Below are 26022 nucleotides of genomic sequence, written 5' to 3'. Positions count from 1 at the left end.
GCGCATCAACGAATGGCAACCTCACAACCAACTCCACGGGCGACGATCGTTGGAGCTAAGAATGTTGGCGCCAGGATGTCTTTCTTTCCTGGGATTAGGCCCATGTCCCTAGTGGCGCTATGGTGTGTACCTGGTCGAGTTCGGTAAGGCGATCATCAGCCTGACAGGGCCGTACATGAAGGCCCGTCCCCCAAGGTGGGGGTCTCTTTTTTGTCTTTCTTCTGTTCTGTCTGTGTCTGTGTGCTTATTTTTGCCTGGAAGGCCATGGATTAACGAAGCGCTGGCCGCCATGACGTTGGGTTTGGAGCAAGCTGGCTCGCTATTCACTGGTTGGATGCGATCTTGCTTGTCATGTTTGGTCCCTAACGATGATTGTCAGGGTAATCAGACTGAAGGGCGTGGTATGTGTGCTACGAACTTCGTCAATGTCGTTGTATACTTGCATATGGAGTACTCATTGACATTTTCCAGGCGTCGAACGGGATATGACAGTATGCCATACTCAACCGCATCTAGTTCCTCCCATGAAACTGGTGGTATACGATGACCTCCCCAGCCCAACCATACCCGGACATCAGCATCGGAACTCGTTGTCGTCGTGGATCAATGAAGGCAGGCACTTAGCTTCACGAGCCTCTACTCGCGCGAGCATGTCCATGAAGAGACAATCGACGCCGTTGAAGGCGCCTTTAAAGATCAGCGCGCCTTCGGACTTTCGCAGAGTGCAGTCCTTCCAGCCCTCTCGGTCGACAGCATATCAACCTTTAGAGCTCCGTATACATCGATCAGGTAATCGATTATCGGACCTACCTTCGTTCGAATCCTTCCAGCTTAACGATGGTCATCGCAAGACACTGCCGGCACCCCCGCGTGCCTTAACAGTATCGACCGGTGTACGAGATCGACGCTGCCAAACGGCCTTCGTGGTATCTCGCAAGCCAATTGAGTCTAAGAAACGTCGCTCACTTGGAAACCTAGAGCCGTTGCTCGCCGAACAGCCGATTCGCATCACCAGTGCTCTGATCCCTCACTTCTCGACGGTGACCCCTGTCGAGATCTCTTTCAAGGAGGCGCAGGCGTCATCTCCCCTCCACGGCGGATCTATATCCGAAGGCAACGGCTTGACGCTGAACAACCCATGGCCCAGCCAAGGAGACGACAGCGAGCCCTGGGCGAAAGCATCGCAAACACCCAATGCCTTCAAGGGATTACCCGCAGGATCAGCGGAGACATCACCATCAAAGTACTCTTCAATATTCAAAGACTCACTTTCAACAGCCAGCTCGCAAACAACACCATCTCCAATCTCATCACTCCGTCGACCCTCCATGCCATTCCCAGAAACCAAAAGCAGAATCATAGAGTATCCCTCTCTTTCAAACCGCGTTACTCAATGGATGCACCCTACATCCACCGAGTCCACTCCTTCCCCCAAGCAAATCCCCCCACCCGGGGAGTCCGACTTTACCTGGGAACGAACCCGCACACTGAGCGGCACGACCGTCGCATCCACAACCACCACCATCACCGGGGGTGGCGCAAGAGCCCGGAACAACAGCTCCATCTCCAGTGTCTTCTCTAATGCTATAACACCTCGCACTTCATTCCAAGGCCCTTCAGCGACAACGGACAAGGGTCTGGAAGCTGGGATCTGTCACCCAACTATATTGGAGCATCAGCGGCAGGATCTTCCTTTCTCTGTTTACCACGACGATGAACATACGCGATACCGCGAGACCGGTATTGGATTGGCTTTTTGAATTCTTTGAAGGGGGGTTCAAAGTCTTCGAAGTCTGACTGACTATATCTTTTCGGGGTAATTTGGATTTTGATAATCTTTGTTTCCCTCTGTCTCTCTTTCTATTTCTTTTTCTATAGCAATGTGCTTTTTGATCTTATTGGATATTTGGGTTAGGTTGGAATACCCCCTGTCGATTCTGGTTGGTTTATTTGCTTGCTTTTCGAGGGATAATGTCTACGAGTGTTTACTCGCTTAGGAAGTACTAAATACAACCCCGAAAGGCTGCTTCTATGTCAACTTCGAAAATCCAATGTAGCGTACGGTCTAATAGAGATCTATCTTAGGTAACATTATCCAGTAAGAGGAAATATCTTAAAATTAAACTATAGAGATAAGACTGTCAAGAACAAGGTAAACCCGATTCCCAACTGAGATGTCCAGTCCCCATCAAGTAGCAGTCAACGTTAATTGTACACAAAGTCCAATGGTAGCTATATGCGGGTATCTCAAAGAAGAACAATATAGCATCCAGACAAAATAGGGCACAAGAAAACAAAAAAAGATGAAAAGTATGTACTACAGCAATAAGGTAACCAAAGCAACCAGGCTCAGTCACACTCACGCCCATGCTTTCGCTCAATAAAAAAGCAATATTTCAATCCGTAGATACAATCTCCACTCCATCCGGAGCAGGAGAACTAATAGAGGCATTCTTGCGGTGCTTCTGCATCCCCAGAATCTGCCACGCTCGACCCATCATACCATGACCCAAGCCCTGAGGGAATTCAACAGAGCCCTTATGAGCATGTTTAGAAACACGATCGCGCATTGCGCGTTCCTGCTTAGCGGCAGCCAGACGGTCCTGCTCACGCTCGTGGTTGACGATCTCATCACGCCATTCAGCCCAGTGCTCGAAGTTCTCGCGTTGCTGGAGAACCTGGTATCGAAGACGAGTCTTGGATGGACGCCATGCGGTGCGGTTGGCGGTGCTGTCGTCGCCGCTGGCCGGGCGAGTCATTGTGGATTTGAGATCGGGGACGTGTGACTCCTTGGTTAGCTTCAGGAGATGGGACATTACATCTCTGCTTTCGAGGGCGGTGCGTCGGATCTTTTCTTCTTCTGGTGTGGGGTTGGCGCGTGTGAGGGGCATGTCGAGCCAGGCGTGCATTTCTGTTGAACGCTGGACGGAGTATGGGTCGAGGATGTTTGAGCGGCGGTTCTCCTCGCGCAGGAAACGCACAGCTGCTTGTAGGCTCTCTACTTCGGCGCGGAGAGATTCGTTTTCTTGCATTGCTGCCAGTGAGGCCTCGCTGTCGATTACGACGCCATCGCCTGTCGTTTTCACGCCGACTGTACCGGACATGCGCTTCATGCGCTCGAGACGGTTCATGTACTCGTTTCGCTCTGTTTCGGCTGCTTGAAGCTCTTTCTTTTGTCTTTCAATCGTTTCCTCTAGTTCGCTTTCTGCTTCCTGGATTTGCTCGATTCGAGCCTCCAGGTCCTTAACCAAAGCTGCCTTCTTGCTTGCTTCCCGCATCCTTGATTCAAGGTGCTCGATCTTAAGGCATTGCTCTTCAAGGGTGGTGTCTTTCACACCAAGTGCAGCAGATGCCTCATGGATTTCATTCTTCAATCGACGAATCTCTTCATCGGCGTCCGGGGAGATTGTTTTGTTAGACTTCAGCTCCTCGGCACGAGCAATCCAAGGATTAGCGCCTCTCTCAAATTCGGTTGTGCGAGACAAATCCGACGAGATGTGATCCAACTCTTCAAATTGACCGCTTAGGTCACGCAGTTTGCTGAGCAGCAATGAAACCGGGTCATTGCTCTCTTCCGGTGTTTCGGAAGATGAAGCAAACGATGCAGAAGCCTGTGACAAACAATCCAGGATTTCCTCCAAGCTGAAAGCCTCCGTGCGACCTTCATCACTAGTAAGACTGACAATGTTCTCACCGAGTGCCCGAGTAAATTCTGAAAGTTGCTTGGTACTGGTTTCGGCATTCTTGAAGGGCTCATCCGCCTCCTTTGGAAGAGCAAGAGACCTAGACTGCAGATCGTCAAGAGACCGGCTGATTTTGCCCATCGCAACCTTGCACCCGCGAGCCTGAGAAACAAAGGAATCCAGTTTGTTAAGAGCAAACGATTCTTCCTCCCTGCCCTCTTCTGAGGTAACCATTTTAGCCTTGATGATGAGCTTGAGGCGCGCAATCGCAGTGCCGGCATGGTCAAGGTATGACTGAGACAAGTGGGCACGCATACACAATTCATCGGCAAAGATCTCAAGGCTAGAAGGAAGAAGGGTTTCTGCTAGGTGCGCGATAAGAGCGATAGATCGCTGCAATTCCATTGCGAGCTTCGGAAGATTCACTTCGTTCTTCTTCGCGTTCTCGATCCAGAAGTTCAACGTGCGCTCGACTGGTTCCATTTCAAACATTGCGACCTTGATGTTTCCGAATTGTTCGGGAGAACAGGTGGTAATGAATTTCACAAACCGATCACATACATTTGAGATCCACATAAGATGTTCCAGCACCTCGTGGGCCTTGAAAACTTCTTCATGCGCTGAGAGTGCCGAGTTCTCTGAGCCCCGGTCTCGAATGGTGCTGCTGATAATAGTGGCCTTGAATCCAACACGCTTGAAGCGGAGTAAAGCCTGGACAGAGTTCCTTTCACCGTCGAAATACTCTGGCAGATACAATTTGACCATCGAAAGTTGTTGTGCGGCTTCCTCCGACTCCATTCGGCTCAGTTCCATGTCGATAGATTTGGTTTGAGCTTTCGATGCAGAAGCTTGCAACTTCATATTTAGATCCATCATGGCCCGGGACCGTGTGGTGAGATCGGTGGCCTCCGCCTCGGAGATCTGTTGGGTTGCCCGCATGTCTTCCAAGTCAGTCTGTAGGTTCGTCACCAACTCCCTGAAGCGAGACAGCGTGTATTCAAGATCTTCAATGACCTCGTCCTGCTGGTTAAGTTTTCGGCATTGCTCGCCGAAAACGCCTTCCCGGTAGTCAATCTCTTCCTGGAGTTGTTTCTCGGTTTCGATATGGGTGTACTCCATTTCATCACTGATCTCCTTGAGAGATTCTAAATCCTCAATGGCAGCTTTGAGCTCGTTAATCTCTTCCTGGTAGCGCATGTTCTTGTCTGCCAGCTCTTCGATCATTTCTTCGGCGCCCAGCGCAGTTTCCAGCTGCTGCTTGAGATCCTCCACATTGGTCTCTAGGACCAAAAGCTTCTCTTTTGCCGCCTCATAATCAGATTTGACAGCGGAGTATTCCTCGAGGTCCTCTTCCAGTTCCTTGATCTGGGCCTTGAGGTCTGATTCCTGCTGTTGAGTCATATCTCGCAAACGGATGAGAGCTTCACGAAGACGTTCATTGGTTTTCTCCATCTGGAGCCATCCATGACTGGATCTCTCCTCTGGACTTGTAACCTGGCTAAACTCTTCGTTCTCCTCTCGGAGAACCTCCACCTCTAGACTAAGCTCTTCCATCTTTGATCGAAGTGCTTCACACTCGTGTTTGAAGGCCTCGGCTGTCTCCTCCGCCATTTCGCGGTCAAGGGCAGCCATTTCCATGAGTGATTCATGCTCTGCCTGGATTCGATCTAATTCATCAAAGCGAGCCTCGGTGTCTTTGAGCTTTTTGCGAAGTTCCGTAACCTCCATTTGCTGCGGTTGATATTTGGCCTGCAGCTTCTGAATGATCGATTCGAACTTATCGCGTTCAGTCCGAATTTGTTCCAGGGTCTTGAGTTTCTCCCTATCCTCGACCCGTTTCTTCTCCATCTGATTAAGCTTCAGCTGGAGCTCCTCGATTTCTCGGTTCACTGCAGCATTCGAAACTTGACGTTGCGACGTAGATACCGGAGCTCCAGGGCGTGTGGTCGCTGGACGAGTGGCAGTCATCGACTGTCGAGAGGTCTTGGGCGCCAGTCCTCCACTTGGCGCAGCCTCCCCTTCAGTGCCAGGTGACTCAAGGTCGGTTGTGTTCCCGGATTGCCCACCTGCACGGCTGTTTCTTCCATCGGATTCCTTTGTGGCGCCAACCTGCCTTGATGTAGTAGTAACCTTTGACGCCGAAGGGCCTGTTGTGCGTATCGTAGTTTGCGAGCTTGGCCGTGAGGTCCGGGCTGCTGGCCCAGATACTGACGGTCGCGCAGTTTTGGTGGCATTTAGTGCTGCAGAAGAACCTATAGAGCTTCTGGCTGTGGTGGTTCCTCGGGGTCGGGTCGTTCCCACAGTAGAAGTGCGTGGAGTAGGGGTAGTCCCGATTGAAGGGCGGGAAGAAGCAGTGGCTCCTAGTTGTTTCGTCGGGGACTTCGTGGGCGACTAAAACGATGCAACTGGTTAGCAAACTGGATGTTGCAAGCCACTATGGGCCATGACATACTCTCAGAGATGGGCGAGCTGCAGCACCCCTCGGCGCTGGTGTAGGAGTAGAGTTTGTGCTGGTGCTTTGTCGCCTTACTGCTGTGGGAGGCAATCCAGGTTGTTTGCGCAAACCAGCTGAGAGTCCGGCTTGAGGCGCTTTGCTGCCGGCCGCGCTGGCAGCCGGTTTGGCGGTTTGTTTACTCTCCCGCACAGGTTGTCGTTGGATGACCTTTCCGACGATTGATGGTCGAACAAACATGCCGTACCCTGGCTCGCAATTGAAGTATCGTTCTCCTTGTACTGCACCATCATTCTTTCCGGTCGCATCATCCAATTCAAGACCTATCCATTCTCCTTCCGCAAAGTGGGTAGTACCGATGAAGCGCACCGTCGCTTGTCGTCCATTGGCCAACTCGACCACCGAGCCTACAATCATGTCTTGCCCGGACATCGTGGATGGTTTCAAGAGCCACAGTGAGCTCTTGAGCGATAGCCGGTGGTGTTTGCTGATGTTGAAAGAGAAGGGAACACGGAGTCAGGAGTCCATTTGACGCGCTCCGCTGATCTACGTCTGCCTGAGGCAGCAATTGATACTTGAACTTGACTTGGCTGCACAAAGAACTGGAAAGGGTCCCTGAATTGTTTCTCTATCATTGGGTTGAGATGTAGTTCTACTACACACAACTGCCAGTCTCGTATTTATGTAAGTTTAAGCAGTATCCGTAATCATATGCTTGGGCATTCATAGTCGTAAACCAAAGTCTAACAAAAGGAACAAATAATCGCGCTCTAGTCTAAGCAGTATCGCTTTGCTGTTTAAAGACGTGTGGGAAATGAACCCGTAGCTCTTCGAGGCTGGAGATCACATACTTCGATGCCGGGTTGGATGGTATGGGAAGCCCTGGTTCCACCAAGTGAGCCGTAGTCCAGCCCCGAGCGGTCGAATGGACACAATTCAAATGGGAGTCGTCTGCATTTTCTTGTTAGTTAGGTGCCCAAAGACGGAATAGAGGTGTACAAGCGACATACCAACGAAATAGCACCCTTCTGTGGTAGGAGCGCCAGCTTCCTTCTCCGCCTTAGCGTACATATCCTGGCTTGGCTTGCAAACTAATGGCAGTTGCCCGTAGTCACAATAGGTAATACCCTCAAAGAGATCCTCGACACCGAGCAGCTTTATCACCCGTTTCGCGTGGTTGACATAGGCGTTCGTGAGCAACCATGGTTTCACCTTGGTTGTGTCCAGGTCTTCGAGCAGTTTGCGCAACTTGGGATCGGGCTTGAGAATAGCATCAAGAGGTAAAGCGTCGTCAACTTCGTAGTTGAATGCAAGCGGGTCGATCTTATGGTGGCGGGTGAGGCCCTCAATGGCTAGTCCATACTCTTTGTAGTATTTCTGGTGCAGCATGTGGGCATCTTCCGAAGTAAGATCAAGATGTTTCACGAAGAACTTATCTAATAAAGGTATCAGGTTAGTGACGAGTATCAGAAAAGTAATTAATGTCCCTTACTGATCAATTTCTGCATTTCATCGTGGATGTTGCAAGCTGCGCGCATATACCAGTCAGTCAGAGCTCCAGTAACCCGAACTAAATAATTCAACCTTTGGAATAGAGCTGTAGAGCAAGCGCGTGGTATTAGCGACCCTAATTCATCAAATTCAACTTTCATTGACTTACACAGTTGTCAATATCGAAGAAGAAGATCGGCCGTGAGTCACCGACTCCATTTGCGCCGTTGGTCGCCATCGATCTAGAATTGCAATAACGCAGAGGCAGAAAGGCAGGATAGACTCTAGAGACAGTCACCGGTCGAGGAACCCGAGGCACAAACAGACGATACATGAAAGAAAGAGAGAGAGAGAAGTGAAGGTCGAAGTAGACCTCCTTATCGCCCCGTGATGTTTACCTAATCGGACTTAGCGCCGGAAAACATCGTGGACTCGCTGCAACTCTTCATTTGCTGCTGTTTTTTTCCAACTCTCGGATCTTCTCTTCTCTGTAGGAACTGAGCCGTGAATATCTCACGTGCTCTGCGTTGGCAGTTGAAGTTATCTGAGACTAGTTTCAGAGCTTCTCAGCCGATTTCTCGGTTTCGACCGTCTCCCTTCCCCCAGGCGCTTCCCTTCAGTCATGGCAGCTCATGGGACAGCAACTCACCTTGCAGCAGGTCCGATGGCAGTTTCAGCACCGCTACCAGGCGATGAGGTACGGGAGTACCAGAAAATCCTGACCATCAGTGATGAAATCTTCTCGGGCTCTCATCCCCGGCTCAAGGTCCCCCAACACCTCGTGCGCAAATCGGGATCGCGCAACGGCCAAACTGTTCCTCTTCGGACTCAGTTACCTAAATCGACACCGTCGAGGATTGCCATGGAGAAGGTACCTTCACTTGAGACCACCAATCAACCTTACAATAGCTCGCACAGTACCCCGGCTGGAAATGCCCTATCTGCAGCCCCACAGTCTGCCCGCGTGACTTCAAAACCTACATCTGAGATCGATCCGATCTTTTTGACCAAGTCGGATGATTTGGTCAGAGCAGAACTACAGTTACAAAGACAGAGAGTGGAGAGACAACTGCGTGATCAACTGGAGTTGAGGAGGATGGAGATCAAGCAGAAAACTGCTGTCCAGGACACGAAGCCCGAGTTTGACGTCTCGGAGGTCTTCAAACAAGCCCTTGAGGTGGTGAAACCTGTCTCGCTGAGCGATTCGTCCGAGGCCAGTGGCCCTGATGGTCCTGCAAGCGACTCTGACAACAATTCCTATTACTCCAGTAGAGCTCCTGATTCGCCTTTGCAGCCCGGCGGGCAACACAAATCTTCCCCTGTGGCTATTGTTCCACCAGCAGGCCCTGCTCAGCATGGCCCAGTAACCCATTATCCAGATGAGTTGCAGCGACTTGAAGCTCTGAACCAGCCGGGATCTGATCAGGAAATGCAAGATGCTTACCATGTTGCTGACCAGCGTCCCACGTATTCTCAGAATCGAACCCGCTACCACGAAGCAGAGGATCCCAACCAATACCGCGAGTCACTCCAGATTGAAACCGCAGATGATTCCGAGTACTCCCCACCTGCTCCAGCGGCGCCCCTGGCAGAAGCTCGCGACTATCCCCGTGAGATAGAAAGTGAAAGACAACTCAGACCAGATGGTAGATACATCGACCGATCCCGTGGCCCCCGCAAGCCTTCATCCCCTGCAAATGTGAGGGTGGTTCAAAACCACATCACATCACCGGCAGCTCCCCGACCATCTCGCGTGTCGCCTCTTGCTACAGCCAAGGTTCCTCCTGTTCAGCAACTTCGCGATGGACGAGTTGAACATGGATCCGATCAAACATACTCAGATCCTGATTCTGCTCGCGGCAGTCCAAACGTACCAGCCAATGTACCAACCCCAGTCATCATGTCTCGCAAACGGCGCAGACTCCGTGAAGGTGGTGAAGAACCCCGCCAGGCTTCTTACAGGACAAGAAATGCAGAACCTGTGGAGACATACATCAAAGAGGAGCCTGTCTCACCGCCACCTTTTGCAGACGACCCTACCACTGTTCGCAGCCGACACCCACAAGAGCGCCCCGTTTACATTGATATCGCGTCTCCGCAATACGCACCAGTGTACGAAGGTCGTGGTCCGCCAATTCGAGAACCGGTGTACGAAGTTGATCCCTATCACGAACTTCCACCGGACTCGGGGCCTCCGCGCGCAATCTCTCGACTCAGCACCAGGCGGCCAATTCGGGAGGATGCAGATCTTCGACGAGTTGCCAGTCTACAGTATGCTCGGCAGTCAGACTATCCTCGTGAGTACATCGAGGCCCAGCCACGTCCAATTCGGGCAGCATCGTATGTTGTGGAACGCCCGGTCCAAGAGCGGCCCAGGTATTACGACGAAGCCCCTTCCTACTCCCAGCACCGTTACATCCCTGTGGATGACATGCCACCACCAACCTATCGGGAGCCGTACTACGAAGAGGCGCCACCGCCACGGGTCATGGCACCTCAGCGTCGGATTGTGTATGATGAGCATGGCAACCAGTACTATGAGATACTCTCAGCACCAAGATACCAGCCAATGGCTCCCCCGCCGCGACCCGTATCTCAAATGTCGAAAGCCAACATCTACGACGACCAAGTTCCCCACCGCACTGCCAGTGTTCGCGCGCCCTCGGTTGTCCAGGATCCATACGTTGAACGCCGCTATGTACAGGAGATGCCCCCGCCCCAGCCAATATACAGGCGAGTCACGTCAGACTATGCTCGTCCCGTTGCTCACGAGAGACAACCCTACGCAGCTCCACTGGATGGCCATGAGCCTTACTCACGCAGCGGCAGCGTTCAAGTAGAGTACCTCCCCCCTCGCCACCCAGCTTACCTCGATGAGCGCGGAGTGCCCCAAGAGAGAGTCATTCGAACAGCCAGTGTTCGTCCTCCACAGCCTCGATATGAGGAGCCGCATGAAGTTGTCCAGCGAGTGGGGAGCGTGCGTCCATCTATCCCGGGTCGTGAGGTCAGTGTTTTCATGGAAGACAGGCCGTTGGGGGAGTATGTCGAGAGACCGTACTACATCCGAGACAGACGGTACTATGACGGTGAAGGCGAAGGGGGAGACCATCTGGCATTGGATGGCGCAAATGATACGGTTCAGCGAGTTCGGCATTATCAGTAGCGTCTTGCGCCCTGAGTTTCTTTGCACGGCATTTCCTGATTTTGTACCTGAATTTGTTCTTGAGCGGCTCGTATCCAAGCAAAAGCAATGCAGACCTTCAATGTCTTAAATCTACTGTTCTGTTAAAGTAGTCTCTAGTCTACGGCTGTCAACGAGACCATTGGTCAATTCAATGGTTCTAGATAGCAACCCCACCAGTCGGAGAAAGTCCGGTACATATAGATGCATATGTAGTTAGAGCAGATATTCTTGGCACTTGTCCTAGTGCTGGTTAGACAAAAGTAGTGAAACATATACATGGGTTTTAGGTTTTTGACAAATTTCAAATTCGATCATCCAGGGTAAACTGTAGTGATATAGTCAACTCAGTGTGTATCTGCAGCATGTAGACTGGCCATGCTTTTATGCAGTTTCTGTGTGTACTTCCGATGGTTTCTAATACTGATGTGCATATATGAAGGTCATTTGGCAATATACGGTGCAATTCTAGCTCAATGAATGTAGCCGATTGTATGAAAAATAGCTGTTTATGCGACTTAAACTCAGATATATATTGTTTCAATGAGATCTTAATAATTGGTATACCTCACGCCCCAGAAGTGTCTTTCCTCATCCGTTATTATTCTGCTAGCTTCATTAAACATCAAACCATACCTAATAGTCAACATTATAGATCCCGGGACTGACGCACTGCGGTCTAGGACACAATCACGTGATGACGGTGGATTGCTCCACAACCTTGGAAGTACACTCCCTGCCCAGAACAAGGCATAGAATTAAATGACCAATCCTGCAGGCAAATATCAAAACTGGCTAAAATGATCGACAAAAAAAAGTACCGAAAAAGTGAAGATAGTGGCGACTGGACTTGAGGCGAGACTATACCCGTAACAGTTGGTCTTCTCCCCTCAAACCTCATTAAACCGGGGGACGGGAGCAAATGCAGTCTGGTTTCAAAACACACGACTCCACGGTCCACCCAGTCGGAATTCATTTCGAGGCGTCAAATGTCTTGACCCACTACGTCTATACGAGGGCATGACGTCGACTACTTGAGGGGTGGTCGATGTGCATCTCTACATGTACAAAGTACAGTAACTTAATACTGTAGCTCAGCACACGCCTACAGGGACCCCTATGGAGACCGGATGCATGACGGAGTGCCCCGAGTCCACAGCCAAAGGTGTCTAGGCATCAGCATCCAAGCTCCACATGCCTCAGTTCCCTCCGGACCAGCCGGTGTATGAAGGTGCCCTATCAGGCCCAAGTGCCAGTGGATCGGGAGTACGGAGGCATACAGGGTTCTTTGTCCCGGAGCCTATGAAAGGATCAACCCGCGTATTACGGAATGACTCGGATCCCGATCTGACCAGTGCCTGAAAACCGGGCTTACACCTGGGCACAGTATGGATATGGCCAATGTCTTGCACAGCCTGGGAGGACGCGCAAGAGGATCAGCCAGTCCTGTCCAGCTGAGCTGTTCCTGTAGGATCACGTGACACTCGCTAGAGTGAGTGCCAAGAAGACCCTTGCGAGTGCCATTCTCTCTCTGCTCTGGCAACCGTTGGGTATTGGGCTGAAATGTAATAATCAAGTAGTGAAGTCGTTGGATACTCAGCTTAATTTGACTGTTGTCACTAGACTTATAGACTTATAGCCAGGTGATAGAGCAAATGTATTGTAGACCCGTACTGGCTTCATTTCTCCATTCTGATTTCTGATTTCTGATCTTATTTGCATTTACTTATTTGTATTTATTCGTATTTCAAGCCTCTTCCACCTGATTTCTATACTATTCCTTTTCTGTTCGGTCTAGAAGGTGTTGGTTGGCCCGATCTTGGTTTCCACCATTCCCGCGAAACGCCCACACTGGCCATTCCCATCCCTGTCGAGAACGGCCTTCTTCCCACTCTCTCTTCCCCCAACCCCCATCCACCCTCTCTGTCCCCTCGACTTGCTCAAGGGGTTAGAGATCTTACCCTGGTCATGCACAAGATCTCCAACTTTACGGGTCAAGCCCGGCATGGTTGGGAACGAATGACGCCGACTTTCGGGATGTCCAGACCTCACACCGACATGGCCTTTCGCCGACCACACGGGGCACCGCCCATGACGCCGCCGACGAGCATCGATCCCACCGTCAATCTGTCCTTCAACGTCCCCTTCTCATCGACCTTGGCCGGTCCCGATGTAGAGGACGTGCTCCACGCCAGTCCCGGCGCTCTCCAGCGCTGGACCTTCCCCGAAGGCACCCCAGAAGGCACATCGGTGCACCAGCTCCCTGTCCATATGAACAACGTCGAAGGTCTGCAGAGGCTATGCCGGAAGATCACGGAGGAAAAAGGAGGCCGAGTGGAAGCAACGCTTACGACCTCCGAGGCCAAAGCTGTGCCCTCGCTACAACGCCGACCAAACGGCTTGGTGACCAACGTGTGTGTCACCGGAGATGGGGAAATGGCGCGCAAGATGCGTGCAAGAATCTTGAACGAGACCCCAATCATGCTGGTACGTGGATGATTTTTTTTTTTTTTTTTTTTTTTTTTTTTTGGTTGCGGCACTGGCAAGATTTTCAGCTCCACAGACATCCTTGCTAACTAGCCATGGAACAGCGATGTGCGACTGTCGACGTGGATATGCATCTTATTGTGGATGGATCACCCAAGGGTATCCGAGCTAGTGTCCTCGAGCACATGGACACCTTGGCTGCCTACACCGGGGCCGACATTTTCCTGCTCACACCCAAACTCCACGATGCGGACAGTGCTGTAGTTTCTTCCTATGGATATGCGTCGGATAATGGACTGGACCAGCGCTTCCGAGTCGCTATATACGGTGATTTGGAGAGCTCGGAACATGCCAAAACCCGGGTGCTGATCATGATCGATCAAATTGTACGTCTTGTGTGTGGGAATCCTGAGGTCGACAAGCTAACTGGAGAATAGCTCAAACGCCATGTGGACGCCATTAAACTGGACTCGACTATGCACACTTTGGTTTGCGGTCGTACTCGCAAGAACATTAAGCTTATTGAAGCTGCTACCGGCACCGCTATTTACTTCCCTCCCCCTTCCCCCAGATCTTCGGTTATATACCTCCCGGTGCGAATCGTCGAAGCGAGGACGAGGTCTATATTACTGGCGAGACGCCAGAGCAAATTGCTCGTGCGAAGCAGAAACTGCGGGAGCTGGTGATGGGAGTGAAGATTTTTGTCAAGGATGTGGTTGTCAGCTCAAGCAAGATCGACAACATCCTGCTCGACCGTCTGGACAAGGTCCGCAAAGTCATGGAGATGAACGGGTCTTACGTTTTGTTCCCTCAACTGGGCAGCCAGCGTGGACTTGTTCGGATCCAAGGCACTGAGGTGTTGCACGTCGAGCGGACCGTCAGAGAGATTATGGCCTTGGTGCGTGATGCCACAACATTGGAGTGGAACTTGCTAATATTTGTCTAGGCTGGTCAATTCTACTCTGCCTCATGGTGGATCATCATGCCGGACCCCGCGCAAGGTGGTCTCCGTGCTCCATCGACAGCCGACATCCGCTCCATGCTATCGGATATCTGTACGAACTCCGAAGCGGAGGTCAGCTTTGACAACCTGACCTTTACGATCAACGGTTCCGATGATGCAGTCAAGGCTGCCATGACGGTCATCAACCAGATTCCCTTCGTGATGCGCAGCCAATACCAGATGCGTGTGAAGATTGAGCTGGCCAACGAGCACAAGGAGTTTGTCAGCGGCAAGAAGAACGGCAAGATTAACAAGATCATGGGACAGAGTGAGTACTCTCAGGAATGTACATATGGAGTGTGTTGCTAACTCGCATACAGGCAACGTCCAGATCATCTTTGACGGTTTCAACGAGTACAACTTCTACATTGACGTGTGCGGCAACCAGTACGAGTCGACTAAGAACGGCTTGGATCTGGTGGAGCAGGAGATGCCTGCTTCCATTTCCTTCCATGTGCCGGACCAGTACCACAAGCGGATCATCGGAATTGGTGGACAGCATATCCAGCGCATCATGAAGAAGTACTCTGTCTTCGTGAAGTTCTCCAACGCCATGGACCGTGGTGGTATGGGCAAGGAAGATGATGACATCAAGGTTGACAACGTTATCTGCCGGACCCCTGCTCGCAACGCCCAGAGCCTGGACCTTGTCAAGCAGGAGATCATGGATATGGTCGAGAAGGTTGATGCCGAATACGTCTCCGAGAGAGTCGTTATCAACCGTCTGTACCACCGTGAGCTGTTGGCCCGCATGACTGAGATCGACGAGCTGGAGAAGAAATGGAACTGCAAGATCGAATTTCCGAGCACCGAGCTTGCCAGCGACGTGGTGACCATCTCCGGCCCCGAGTATCAGGTCCCTCAAGCGGTCGATGCTCTGCTTGGCATGGTACCAGAGAGCCACGAACTTCACTTCCAGAGCTCGGTGGAACTTCGTGACTACTTCAAGTCCGTAGACTTCATTGCCGATGTTCGGACCAAGCTCAAGGAACAATACGAGGTTGATATCAACGTTGATGTTGGTGCTGATCTGCCTACTACTCCTGAGGAAGAAGGCTCCTCTTCGCCCACCCCCGGACCCGAGGACCGCGTCGTCCTCGGCTACACGCGTAACAACGCTGGTGGCCTGAAGGATGCCATCGACTTCTTGATCTCCCGTCTGGTTGGTCACGGACTCGATGCCAACACCGTCAAGGGTGCGATCCCTCGGCCCAAATCCGACTCGTTCGAAGAGTCTCTGCCCTTCTTCGACTCGAAGCTCCTGCAACACGCCCCGGCGCCCCTCTCGACCGACTCGCCAACCCGCCCCAACTTCTCCGATGAGACTAGCGAGCGAGGCTCGATCTTCGAGCGCCTCCGCAAACCTGGAAGTATCTCGTCGTTCTCCTCGTTCATCGGCCGCAAGAACCACTCCGCCTCCCCGGGATCGTTCTTCAAACACGCCTCGAGCAATGCCTCCAAGGCCTCGCTCGTCTCCATGGAGTCTCGCGACAGCGGCTACCGCAACCCATGGAATGACTCCGGCGTGAACCTCGCCGAGGACGACGTGCCCGTCCTCGGCAGCTCGCACAGCCACAAGTCCAGCAACAGCAATGGCTGGCCCACTCGCTTCGACGCCAAGTTCCCCTTCGGCACCGCGCCTGGTGACATGACCCCCAAGCATGACCTGCGCACCTCATTCGACTCTGGTCGTCCTAGCACATCGAATTCTACTTCTGGATACCCGGCCCCAATTGGGCCACCGCGTTAAACCCCAAATATCCATTCGCAGCAGTATACCCTTTTTTTGGTCTGAGTTCTTCGTTCTTTGTTTTGTTTTTTTTTTGTGGTTCTTTATTCCCAGCGTGATTTTACTTTCCGGTTGTCTTTTTTTTGTCCGATTTATTGATTGATACCACGGAACGCAAGCAATGAAGGCGTCAGAAAAGAAAACGAGATATCCAAGATCTGCGATAGAGCGGCAATTGTCGTCCTGTTGGACTATATGATTCCGCTTGAGATTTGTCTTTACATGCGCATTTGTCGGAGGAATTGGATAGTCTGAATTTCCTGATCTTCGGATCGGGACTTCCGATTTGGGAGTTCCCCATAGTTTGTTTTAACTCTTGATATCCCCCCATCAATGAGATTTTGTCATTAGATTCTACAGTACAGTACATGGAGTAGCTCTAGCTGGAAGCTAGGAAGTACAGTATGGGGTCGGCGAAGAGCTTGTTTGAGCCTCACTAGCCAATCCTGGCTAGTCTTTAGTCGACTGAGCAGAATATCCCTATCCAGATCCAAGATAGAATACACACCACATGGTCATGCAATGGCCTCAACCCGGCCCGAGATCTTCAACCCCGCGAGTGACGTTAACGTGGGGTCGAACTACATAAAATGGACGCGCAACCCTCCAGACGCTCACTTCACCCAAACAACACCCTTCATTAAACAAAGAACCATAGCCCCTGAAAACCAGCCCTAATATCAATATCAAATCCCTTAAAAATGGCAACCTACCCCCGCCCAGACTTCCAACGAACCCCCTAAACTGGAGCAGCCTCGACGGCCCCTGGAGCTTCACATTCGACGACGCAGACAGCGGCAAAACCGAAAAATGGCACAAAAGCAGCCTAAACAACACCAGCTCCAAACGCGAAATCCAAGTGCCCTACGCCTTCCAAACCCCAGCCTCGGGAATAAACCTCTACGAAGCCCACGAGGTAATGTGGTACGAGCGGACGATCACTGACATCCGCAGCGCGGATGAAAAAGCCAAGGGACACAGGCTCCTCGTCCGTTTCGGTGCGGTCGATTATGAATGTCAGGTATGGGTAGATGGGAATTTCGTCGGTGGACATCGGGGCGGGCATGTCCCCTTCGATGTGGATGTTTCCGATGCATTCGGTGACGGCGATGAAGATGGAAAGGAAGCTCGTCTCACGCTCCGAGTGAGAGACTCGCCGTATGACCTAACCCAGCCACGAGGCAAACAGTTCTGGGGTCCTGTCCCCGAGAGTATCTTCTACACGCCATCGGGTGGGATTTGGCTTTCTGTTTGGCTGGAGAGTGTCCCTGCTATGCGATTAGCGTGTGGGAGTGGTGGCACGGTATTGGGGTCCGACGATGTCGATGGTGGGGTGTTGCACGCCCGGGTTGGCGTTCTCGGACGACGAGTTGGCTCTGAATTCGCAGCCAAGGTCGAGGTCGAGGCGAGTCTTGGCGGAGTGTTTGTTAGCAAGGGTGAGGCCGAGCTGCCTCGGGATCAGAATATCGCCACGCTGGATCTGAGTATGAAGGTGCCTAATGCTGCCGAGTTGCAGAGTCGGGAACCGTTCAATGAGGTTGGTGTCTGGCATGAGGGTGTGGCGCTCTGGGCTCCGGAACATCCTATCCTCTATGATATTACACTCCGACTCTACAACAGCACTGGCAATCTGGTGGATACAGTCGAAACGACCACGGGCATGCGAAGCCTGTCCTGGCAGACGGGGGACGGCACATTCCGATTGAATGGCAAGCCCTACTTCCAGATGCTTTTCCTGGACCAAGGCTACTGGCCCGAGACAGGCCTGACGCCTCCATCATCGGAAGCGTTGAAGAAGGACATCGAACTAGCCAAGAAAATCGGATTTAATGGCTGTCGCAAGCATCAGAAAGTCGAGGACCCCCGATTCTACTACTGGGCCGATCGACTTGGCTTTGTCGTCTGGGGTGAGATGGCGAATGCGTATGAGTTCGGAGGTGAATATGTCGAGCGGTTCACGAGCGAGTGGATTGAAGCTGTTAAGCGTGATATCAATCACCCGTCTATCGTTACCTGGACACCGGTCAATGAGTCCTGGGCTGTTTCGGCTCTGAAGGATAATATCGAGCAGCGGAATCATGTTCGCGCACTGTATTACCTGACGAAGTATGATCCCATCCCATCCATTCATCTCATCCATATCAATATCAGAAAGCAAACTAATAAAAACCCAGAAACCTCGACCCAAGCCGTCCCGTAAACGACAACTGCGGCTGGGAACATATAAAAACAGACTTAACAACCTTCCACGACTACTGCGACTCTCCAGAACTGACAACTACATGTGCCACCATGGGCGGAATCCTAGGCCCAAAAGGCGGACACGCAATGTTCGCGCCACCCATCTACAGCGGTTACTCCGGCTCCGTCATTCTAGACGAGGGCGCGAGACATACGCCCGGTGCGCCGGTCATCTGTAGTGAATTCGGAGGTGTGAATATCACCCCGCCGAAGGATTCTGCAGAGGCTGGCGAGCGGGATTGGGGGTATACTACTGCAAGTGACCCTGCTGATTTCTTGGTGAGGTTTGAGAAATTGGTTATGGGTGTTGTGAGGGGTGGGCACGTTTGTGGGTTGGTTTGGACGCAGTTGTGAGTTTTCTTTTTCTTTTTCTTATTATTATTCTTCTTTTGTGGATTTATGTGTTATATTTTGGGGCCGGGGTTGGGGTGTGTTAAATGTTGAAAAGGGCTCATGCTAATACGAGCACAGGTGTGATATCGAGCAGGAGGTTAATGGGCTATACACTTATGACCGCAAAGACAAGGTCCCCGCGGAGAAGGTGAAGGCTATTATGGATGCGGCGAAGGATCATTATTATGGACATGTTACTAGTCATCATTCGAGGGGTTTGAGGAAGTTGTTGGATCAGTATAAGCATGTTGTGCATCGGAAGTAGGTTGGGAGTGTGGAACGTGGGTTAGAGTATCTAGATAGAGAAATATTCTACTGATTCATACAACAAGGGTTAACTTATAATTTGTACACAGTGCCGCTTGTGAAGTATTGGACAGTCACTTAATCACATCCACCTAGACAACCCCAAAGCGAGTATACCGTTTTATGCATTGTTTTCGCTCTATTTTTGCTTCTCATTTTTCACCCATTTTCATGTGCTTAAGAGTAAGAAGATGTCCACCAGTAAGTAGTACTCTGACTACTCATCCAAACGTATAAAAGCGTCAATGTATGCTCTCTAACTAATTATAGTGGCATTTATGATAGAAATACTGCAAGAAATCCACAAACAAAATCAATTGGACAATGACCATTTAAATACATTTTAATCCGCTAAGAACATATTTCCCATTAATGTAAGACTAGTAAGGGCAGAAAAGGTCGATGACGCTGAATGCTTCGCAGGAAAAACGTGAGAACCCAAACCCGAATGAAGAACTCCAAACATGCCGAGAGCGGAAAACTCCGAAGAAAAGCAGAGACAGGGACAGAGAAAGATATGCAGAGTGATGGGGATGCAGAATGCATATTACAAGAAAGGAGATAGTAATCACATGTTAGCCAATTCCTGGTCAATCTGTCGGTCCAGGAAGGCTCGTTTATCGCCCGTGAGGGAGGTTTGCAGGCGTTGTTCGACGAGGACGCGGACTGAAGAGGAGAATTTGTTAGTGAAACTTTTTTATTACGTTGGGGAATGGACGTTAAGTAATGACTTACCCTGCTTTTTCGTGACGGTGTCTAGATCAACCTCTGCCAGACAACCGCGGATCGCCTCGGTGATGGAACCCTCGTCGGGTCCGCTGCCAGTACGGAAATCGAACGCGGTGCTAGCAGGGCGAGAGGGGAATTGACCCAGTGGACTGCGGGAGCGGGAGATACCACCCAGGAGGTTATCAGTGCTTTGGCCCAGGCCGACACTGTGGCGGCTGGCGTTGGTTGGGTTATCCTGGTAAGCGCTGAGACCGCCCATGGACATGTGCCGCGACGCCGAGGTAGAGTGACCCATCTGAGCGCTCATCTGCGGCATATCCGTGTACCGGGAGAAATTGGACATGTGCGAGTTGCGGTTGCCGGGGACGTTGCCGGGGACGTTGCCGCCGACGAAAGGGGCGGGGGACTGGGGAGGCATGTATGGCTGGTGACGGCCTTGACCGGGGAAACCGGTTAGAATTGTGGATGCTGGCTTGACGGATGAGTATTGCGACTGCATGTCATCCATCTCCATGGCCATGTCGTCGTACCGGCCAGTGTAGTATACCTTCTCCTGGCTGGCTCCGAGGTCACCACGGCGGCCGGGGAGGTTGTTCGCCAAGGCGTAGTCGTCCCAGCGTTGGAGAGGAATGCTGCGAGGGTCGAATGGCTCGTCCTCCACGGCAATAACGCGCTTGTCACCCTTCTCGCCAATGACGACACGGGTGTTACCCCATGTGAAATCGTCCTGCTTCCAGAAGGAGTACAGGGGTAAGATGAAGTTGTAGATCGGGAACGCAATTAGATAGATGATCATCCATCCAATGTGCTGCCACTGCCGCTTGACGATGAAGATGATTGCCTGGAGACCATACACACCAGCCAGCATTACGATTGAAATCATTGGGAAAGGTCCTGTGTTACTGGCGACACGGTAGATCAGGTAACCAAGGTAGACACAAGTGGCGGGAAGGATGATAGTTCCTAGCAAATCCACAAGCACGACGAAACGCATACTGAAGCAGCAGAAACCGCAGAGATCGTTCAGGTATGCCAGTTCGACCAGATTGTGAATTGTCGAGTTGATCCAGCGACGTCTCTGTGACAAAAGCACACTCCAGGCTTCGGGTGCAGCTGTACTGGCATAGGCATCGGGAATGAACTTGTACGACATGGTTGGGAAATGCTTGGTCATGATAGTTGTCAGGTATCGATCCTCACCAAGAGAGAGTAGGTTCTTCTTGTGGAGCGTATCCACGTCGTTGTCCGCGTAGTCATGAATGACTTTGTCCGAAATGATAAGAGGGCGTCCTTTGTCCGCAGTGCGAAGACGGTACATGGTGAAACTACAATTGTTAGCATAAGTTGGTCAACAAAGAGAATGAGACTTACCATCCAGGAAGACAAGTAACACTGCCGAAAAGTGATTCGAATGCCTTGGCCAGGTGATGCGAGATGTAGTACTCGTAAACCTGAATCATGGTCCACCAACTACGTTCCTCGTTTTGAAGACTAGTCTCACCACAAATACCGGCAATTTTAGCATCTGCCGCACATGCAGCAACCAGACGATTGAGAGAGTCCTCTCTAACAGTGGTATCTGCATCGACCATGAGACAGTATTCGTACAGTTCCGGATCCACACCGATAACATTGTTAATCTGGTGGAAGATTTCCAGTTCGAGAGGAGACATAGGCGAACGATGGTGCACACGGTTGAGGAACTGCATGAGAAGAACCTGGGTGTCACGCTTTCCACGGTTACCAGGCTTAGATTTCCGCTGTTCAGACTCCTTGCCAACCTTGACCACAACAATGTAAGGCACGACATTACCCTCGTATTCGTAGAGACCGGAGTAGACCTTGCCGTAGTTCAGCTGTTCACTTCCTTGACCGAGCGACTTGCAAGGCAGCGCGGGTGGGTCCATCTTGGGATCAACTCCGAGAATATCCAGGACGATCTTCGGCGTGGGACGGTCATTTCCGCCACCAACAATCATACCGTCACAAATGACGAAGATTAACTTTCTCTTGTTGTCATACTGCAGAGCAGTCAGAGAGTCGAGACCCTTGCGAAGATCGTTTTCACCCTCGGTGTAAGCAGGAACCATGCAGATGACAAACTTGTCCTGGGGAGTAGGCCGACGCTTGGATCCCAGCTGCAAGGCCGCTAGGAACTTGACGAGGATGACAGCGCAAATGAGAATGGTGAAGGAGAGCATGATCCAGTTGTTCACAGTGCAGCGTGGAGTATCACGGAAATCAACTTTGCCTTGATAAAATACATAGTCGAGACACGTTTGAGCATTTTTGAAGTCCGCTGTGTCCTGCCATTTATCGGTGACATCCTCACCCATGTTTTCCTTGAAGAGCTTGGTGACAGCCGATGGTAGGAAGTTGTATTGGGCAAGGTTGTTCTGCACTTTGAGGGTGTGAAAATAGTCCGTCAGGTCGTAGACCTTTTGGTTCACGATAACCCAATAGCGAGCGTCGTCGTTGGCCTGCTTCTGAACAGTTTTCCGGGTCCAAACCAAAGGACCCTTGTAATACTCGCCGATCTTTGGCAGGAAAACGTCTTCATACCAGGTAATCTTGTGAAGTGCTGTAGTTGTGATCGGCTGTTGAGTAGGCCCCGACTTGTGCTCGGCCGTGGGATAGAGAATAGCGTCGGTGTTGTTGTGAGAAAGAGTCAAAGTCTTGTCGGTGACAAATGGAGCACAGTAGCGGATGAGAGGAGGAGGGAAGTAGGCATCCAGGTTCAAGCCTGCAAACGGTTCCATGTTTGAGGAACTGGTGTCCTCCCCAGTAATATCACTATGCTGTTGACGCCAGAACTTGCTGATGTCGTACACACGGCCGTGGATGCTGACGAAGAAATCATTGTCCGTTGTGTGCCAGCCGACTTCTTTCTCATTCCACACCTTGTCCTTGTTGGGACAGAGAAGATCACCGAAGGCGATAATATAGAAACAGACAATTCCGTTGAAAAGTAGAATCAAAGCCACCAACACGACCTTTTCACGCCAGGCCAGGCGCACATCAGGGCGCTTCATGCGGCCAACGTATCGAAGCACAAAGGAAGGAATCCAGAAGGTCATGGCCCAGACGAAACCAGCCCAGAGTTGACGGCCCGCAGTGATTGTTTTCTTCTCAATGTGCTTCGGATCACCAAACTCAGGGTCATATTCACCTATATAGTTGCCATACTCGTCGTAGTATGCAATGTCCCCTTTCTTGTCATCACCCTTGCGACCGAGTCCATAATCACCGCCAGCAGCAGCACCCTGGGTGTATGGCGCACTGGGGGCAACGGACTTGGCACCGCCCATGACACTGGGTGCCATGGTGCCGGCATGTGGCATGGCAAGAAGGTTGGTTGATTCACCCATGGGAGTGCCCTCGGGAGTGTAGCCCGTTTCGTACATGGCAGGGCCATACAAGAAAGGATTGATGGGAGCCTCCTCTGGCTTGAGATCCAACATACTCTCCGCCTCCCACCAGGCACCTTCCCGCATCCAGACACGCTGTTCACCCACAACGGCATCGCCATTGCTCCAGCCTCTCTCAATGATCCAGTTCTCGACACCGTCCTGGCCTTCGGCACAACCAAGTCGTGCGTACCGAGCAACAAACTCCTCGACATCGAAGTCCGCGGTGAAATCGAGTTGCTTCAAGCGACGGTTGGCCCATTCTGGAAGACGCCAGTCACGCAATTGACGAGACACTGCACCGGCGGACCATGCAGGACCTGGGGCCGATGCGAGCTGTTCTGGCATGTCATCAGTCGGGTGGAGGGAGAGATGGTACCACACACGACTGCTGTTGAGTGTGGTAGGAAGGTCGAATCGGCCCCGCTTGCCCACAGAGATACCTTCGGTATCAACGGGGAAGAGAAGGCGCCTGAGGAAAGTATCTACCTCAAGCTCCACTCCAACCTTTTCCAAAACACCCTGCCGTTTGTCGAGATCATGTTCGCGTTCTCTCCCGGCAGGACCAGTGGTGATTCCAAGGTCAGGTTCTACCTGCGCTACCGCAGAGTTCATTTCACTGATGACGGAACCGCCGATGGGTGGGAGTGGGATTCCATCATCCTTCATCTCGGCGTTGAGTCCGAGGGCATCATCGAAGACGCCTCTCATCATAATCGCTTTGGCCAGAGCAGGTCGGGGAACATCAACTACAGTGAGACTGACTGTGTCGTCATTCGACCATTGCGCTCCGTTGCCTGAATCATCCTCCAAGGCAATTTGGAGATCGGCCGCGATGGCTTCGTTTGCTTTGGTGATAACCCAATCGACGAGGGCTTCGTAGATTCCTGCAATCAAAACCTCCCGCTCATCAGTGGAGCACTTGTGCAGGAGGATCTCAGGATCAATTCCGAGAAGACCACCGGCATCCTCGCACACCTCCTCCAGATCTTCTTGGTCCACCTCGAACCCGGCTGCATTACCGAGCTTCAAGAGACCAGCGAGGACGGAGAGCAAACCACGTTGGGCAGCGCCTTTGATTCCAATGGCCTTCATACAGGCACGGAAATCTTCTGCAGCGGCAGCATCGTCGGCTGTGGGGAGGTAGGAGGGAGGAGTGTAGGTGTTGGATCGGTTGAGCAGGGTGTATGCAGAGTGGTCTTTCAAGTCCAGGAATTCACGCTCCGCGGCGGTGGATGCAGATGTGAGGAGATAATAGAAGGCATCGAATGCACGATAGCCTGTCTCAGGCTGGATTTCCAAAAGACCTTTGCGTACATTGATGCCCGAGGTGGAAAGGGCAAAAGAAAGGCCAACAACGGATCCTGGAAGAGTCAAGGTATATGTAGCGGCCAAAGCAGAGTGAAGGGAATACGAAGGATTAAAAGAGGTAACTGCAGTGATGAAAGGTCGAAGGGCGCCGAGTGCGGTAAACGCTACCCCCGGTGTTTCAACGGGGATTGATGTGAGGAACGGTTCCAGCAGAGATGGGGTGGATTGATGGAGAGCGCTGTTCAATGTTAGCACAGGAACCTTTCATCGGCGAAGGTCACATACCCCAAGACGATACAGCCGTCTTCAGCTCGGCGCCGGGCATGTTCCCAAGCCCGGATGGCCAAATCACGGTCAACGGTGGCACCATTCCGACCATCAGGTAACGTGGTAGCCGCGGTCACCCATGTGTTCACCACCAAACTGGTAGCAGAGTCTAGTTGATATGGCTGGCCAGCGGTATAGAACGAATGCAAAGCATTCAGCAAGGTTGTTGTTGAAACTTGGGACCCATGTTGTGGTCGCGGTCCGGCCGAAAGACCGGCGGACTGCGTGGAGAAGACCGAATAGCGGTTCGACATGACGGACCTGTGATCGGAGGGTGATTTTCAAGGCAAGATACGATGTCTGGCCTACGCTTTATCACAGCTGCATGAGGGGACTTGCTTCTGTTTTGTCCGAGGCTGAGAGATGGGAGATCGAGAAAACGCAGGTGTCAGAATGGGCCAGTTGAGCCAAGTCGAAGGATGATCGGATTGAGAAACAGGTTGAGCGAGTGGCTGGAGAAAAGACTCCTGAAGGTTGAAGGTGAGAGAGGAAAACAGATGGAGAGAGAGCTGTGGAGAGAAAGAAGGCGAATTGAAAATTACGGAAATACCGGCGATCGTGATCGTCCCCCCAGTCTGTATAGCTAAGCTTTGGGGGTCTGGCAGATACTGATAAATACACAGTCCAGGGGTTGTAAATTGGCTTGTATTCGGACTGAAAATATAATTATTTCTGCTTGTTTACAATGAATTTATGTATATTTATGTCCATTTGTGTGTGTTTGTTTCTCTTTCACCCTGAACGGTTTGTATATTCCAGCCAATGAGCATTAAGCATTAACCTAAACAGATTTGTATTCAGTACTGTCACAGCTATATTTGGCATGTCTCACTCTTTTTGTTTGGCGGGTTTTTTTTTTTTGCATATGATCACTTTGCCACTGTTCAGGTGTTCCACTGTGTGACTAGCTTGGGCTATTGTTAGTCGGGAATGTCATCTATTTTACAGGTACTCCTGTAGGCCGAGCGCCCCTAGTTTCAGACGGTTCCAAGTCTAGCTTGCGATCGGTCCACTTTGAACTGCACATGTTACAGACTTATGTTATGCTCGGCTCACATTATTTGGGCTCTTTGCCCATCTTTTTTCTTTCTCTCATTTTTTTTTAACTTATTAAGATTCGATATCCTGCAGACAGCAAGGAGGTCAATGGGACAGGGACTAAAGTGACATGTCAGGTTCTGGACCCTAAAGTATTCTCCTGTCGGATACATATCAGTGGAGA

General features: G+C 51.4%; 7 protein-coding genes across 7 annotated transcripts; 4 read left to right on the top strand and 3 right to left on the bottom strand.

Annotated features, from left to right (window-relative positions):
• Positions 1-142: 142 nt before the first annotated feature.
• Positions 143-1760, top strand: N7446_007360 (uncharacterized protein; the record flags this gene model as incomplete). Its single annotated transcript, XM_058516105.1, has 2 exons — positions 143-401; positions 472-1760. Exons 1-2 carry the CDS (start codon positions 176-178, stop codon positions 1758-1760), a joined length of 1515 nt encoding a protein of 504 aa, XP_058373283.1. The 5' UTR covers positions 143-175.
• Positions 1761-2396: 636 nt separating this feature from the next.
• Positions 2397-6567, bottom strand: N7446_007359 (uncharacterized protein; the record flags this gene model as incomplete). The annotated part of the gene is made up of 2 exons (XM_058516104.1): positions 2397-6074; positions 6136-6567. The coding sequence occupies 2 exons, from the start codon at positions 6565-6567 to the stop codon at positions 2397-2399; spliced, it is 4110 nt and encodes a 1369-aa protein (XP_058373282.1).
• Positions 6568-6910: 343 nt separating this feature from the next.
• On the bottom strand, positions 6911-7864 carry N7446_007358 (putative pyrimidine 5'-nucleotidase; the record flags this gene model as incomplete). The annotated part of the gene is made up of 5 exons (XM_058516103.1): positions 6911-7086; positions 7146-7571; positions 7628-7663; positions 7720-7732; positions 7796-7864. The coding sequence occupies 5 exons, from the start codon at positions 7862-7864 to the stop codon at positions 6911-6913; spliced, it is 720 nt and encodes a 239-aa protein (XP_058373281.1).
• A 384-nt stretch (positions 7865-8248) lies between these two features.
• Positions 8249-10789, top strand: N7446_007357 (uncharacterized protein; the record flags this gene model as incomplete). The annotated part of the gene is made up of 1 exon (XM_058516102.1): positions 8249-10789. The coding sequence occupies one exon, from the start codon at positions 8249-8251 to the stop codon at positions 10787-10789; it is 2541 nt and encodes an 846-aa protein (XP_058373280.1).
• Positions 10790-12568: 1779 nt separating this feature from the next.
• On the top strand, positions 12569-16445 carry N7446_007356 (KH domain protein). Its single transcript, XM_058516101.1, has 6 exons — positions 12569-13294; positions 13399-13680; positions 13732-13887; positions 13908-14192; positions 14241-14565; positions 14618-16445. Exons 1-6 carry the CDS (start codon positions 12776-12778, stop codon positions 16045-16047), a joined length of 2997 nt encoding a protein of 998 aa, XP_058373279.1. The 5' UTR covers positions 12569-12775; the 3' UTR covers positions 16048-16445.
• A 163-nt stretch (positions 16446-16608) lies between these two features.
• On the top strand, positions 16609-18985 carry N7446_007355 (glycoside hydrolase family 2 protein; the record flags this gene model as incomplete). The annotated part of the gene is made up of 4 exons (XM_058516100.1): positions 16609-16656; positions 16745-18192; positions 18261-18677; positions 18799-18985. 4 exons carry the CDS (start codon positions 16609-16611, stop codon positions 18983-18985), a joined length of 2100 nt encoding a protein of 699 aa, XP_058373278.1.
• Positions 18986-19594: 609 nt separating this feature from the next.
• Positions 19595-25054, bottom strand: csmB (putative chitin synthase; the record flags this gene model as incomplete). The annotated part of the gene is made up of 4 exons (XM_058516099.1): positions 19595-19692; positions 19762-21080; positions 21127-24711; positions 24759-25054. The coding sequence occupies 4 exons, from the start codon at positions 25052-25054 to the stop codon at positions 19595-19597; spliced, it is 5298 nt and encodes a 1765-aa protein (XP_058373277.1).
• Positions 25055-26022: the final 968 nt, after the last annotated feature.

Source organism: Penicillium canescens, assembly GCF_028828765.1.
Source record: "Penicillium canescens strain IBT 15451 chromosome Unknown utg000004l_segment0_segment0, whole genome shotgun sequence".
In the NCBI taxonomy this organism is placed as follows: Eukaryota; Fungi; Ascomycota; class Eurotiomycetes; order Eurotiales; family Aspergillaceae; genus Penicillium; species Penicillium canescens.
This window is presented reverse-complemented; position numbering and strand designations above follow the sequence as displayed.

Excerpts from the sequence above, each read along its gene's own strand:
- N7446_007356 (XM_058516101.1), top strand. The coding sequence starts at position 12,776 with ATGCACAAGATCTCCAACTTTACGGGTCAAGCCCGGCATGGTTGGGAA. Across the intron at positions 13,681-13,731 it reads TGATCATGATCGATCAAATT|CTCAAACGCCATGTGGACGC; the intron begins GTACGTCTTGTG and ends ACTGGAGAATAG. Across the intron at positions 14,193-14,240 it reads TCAGAGAGATTATGGCCTTG|GCTGGTCAATTCTACTCTGC; the intron begins GTGCGTGATGCC and ends ATATTTGTCTAG.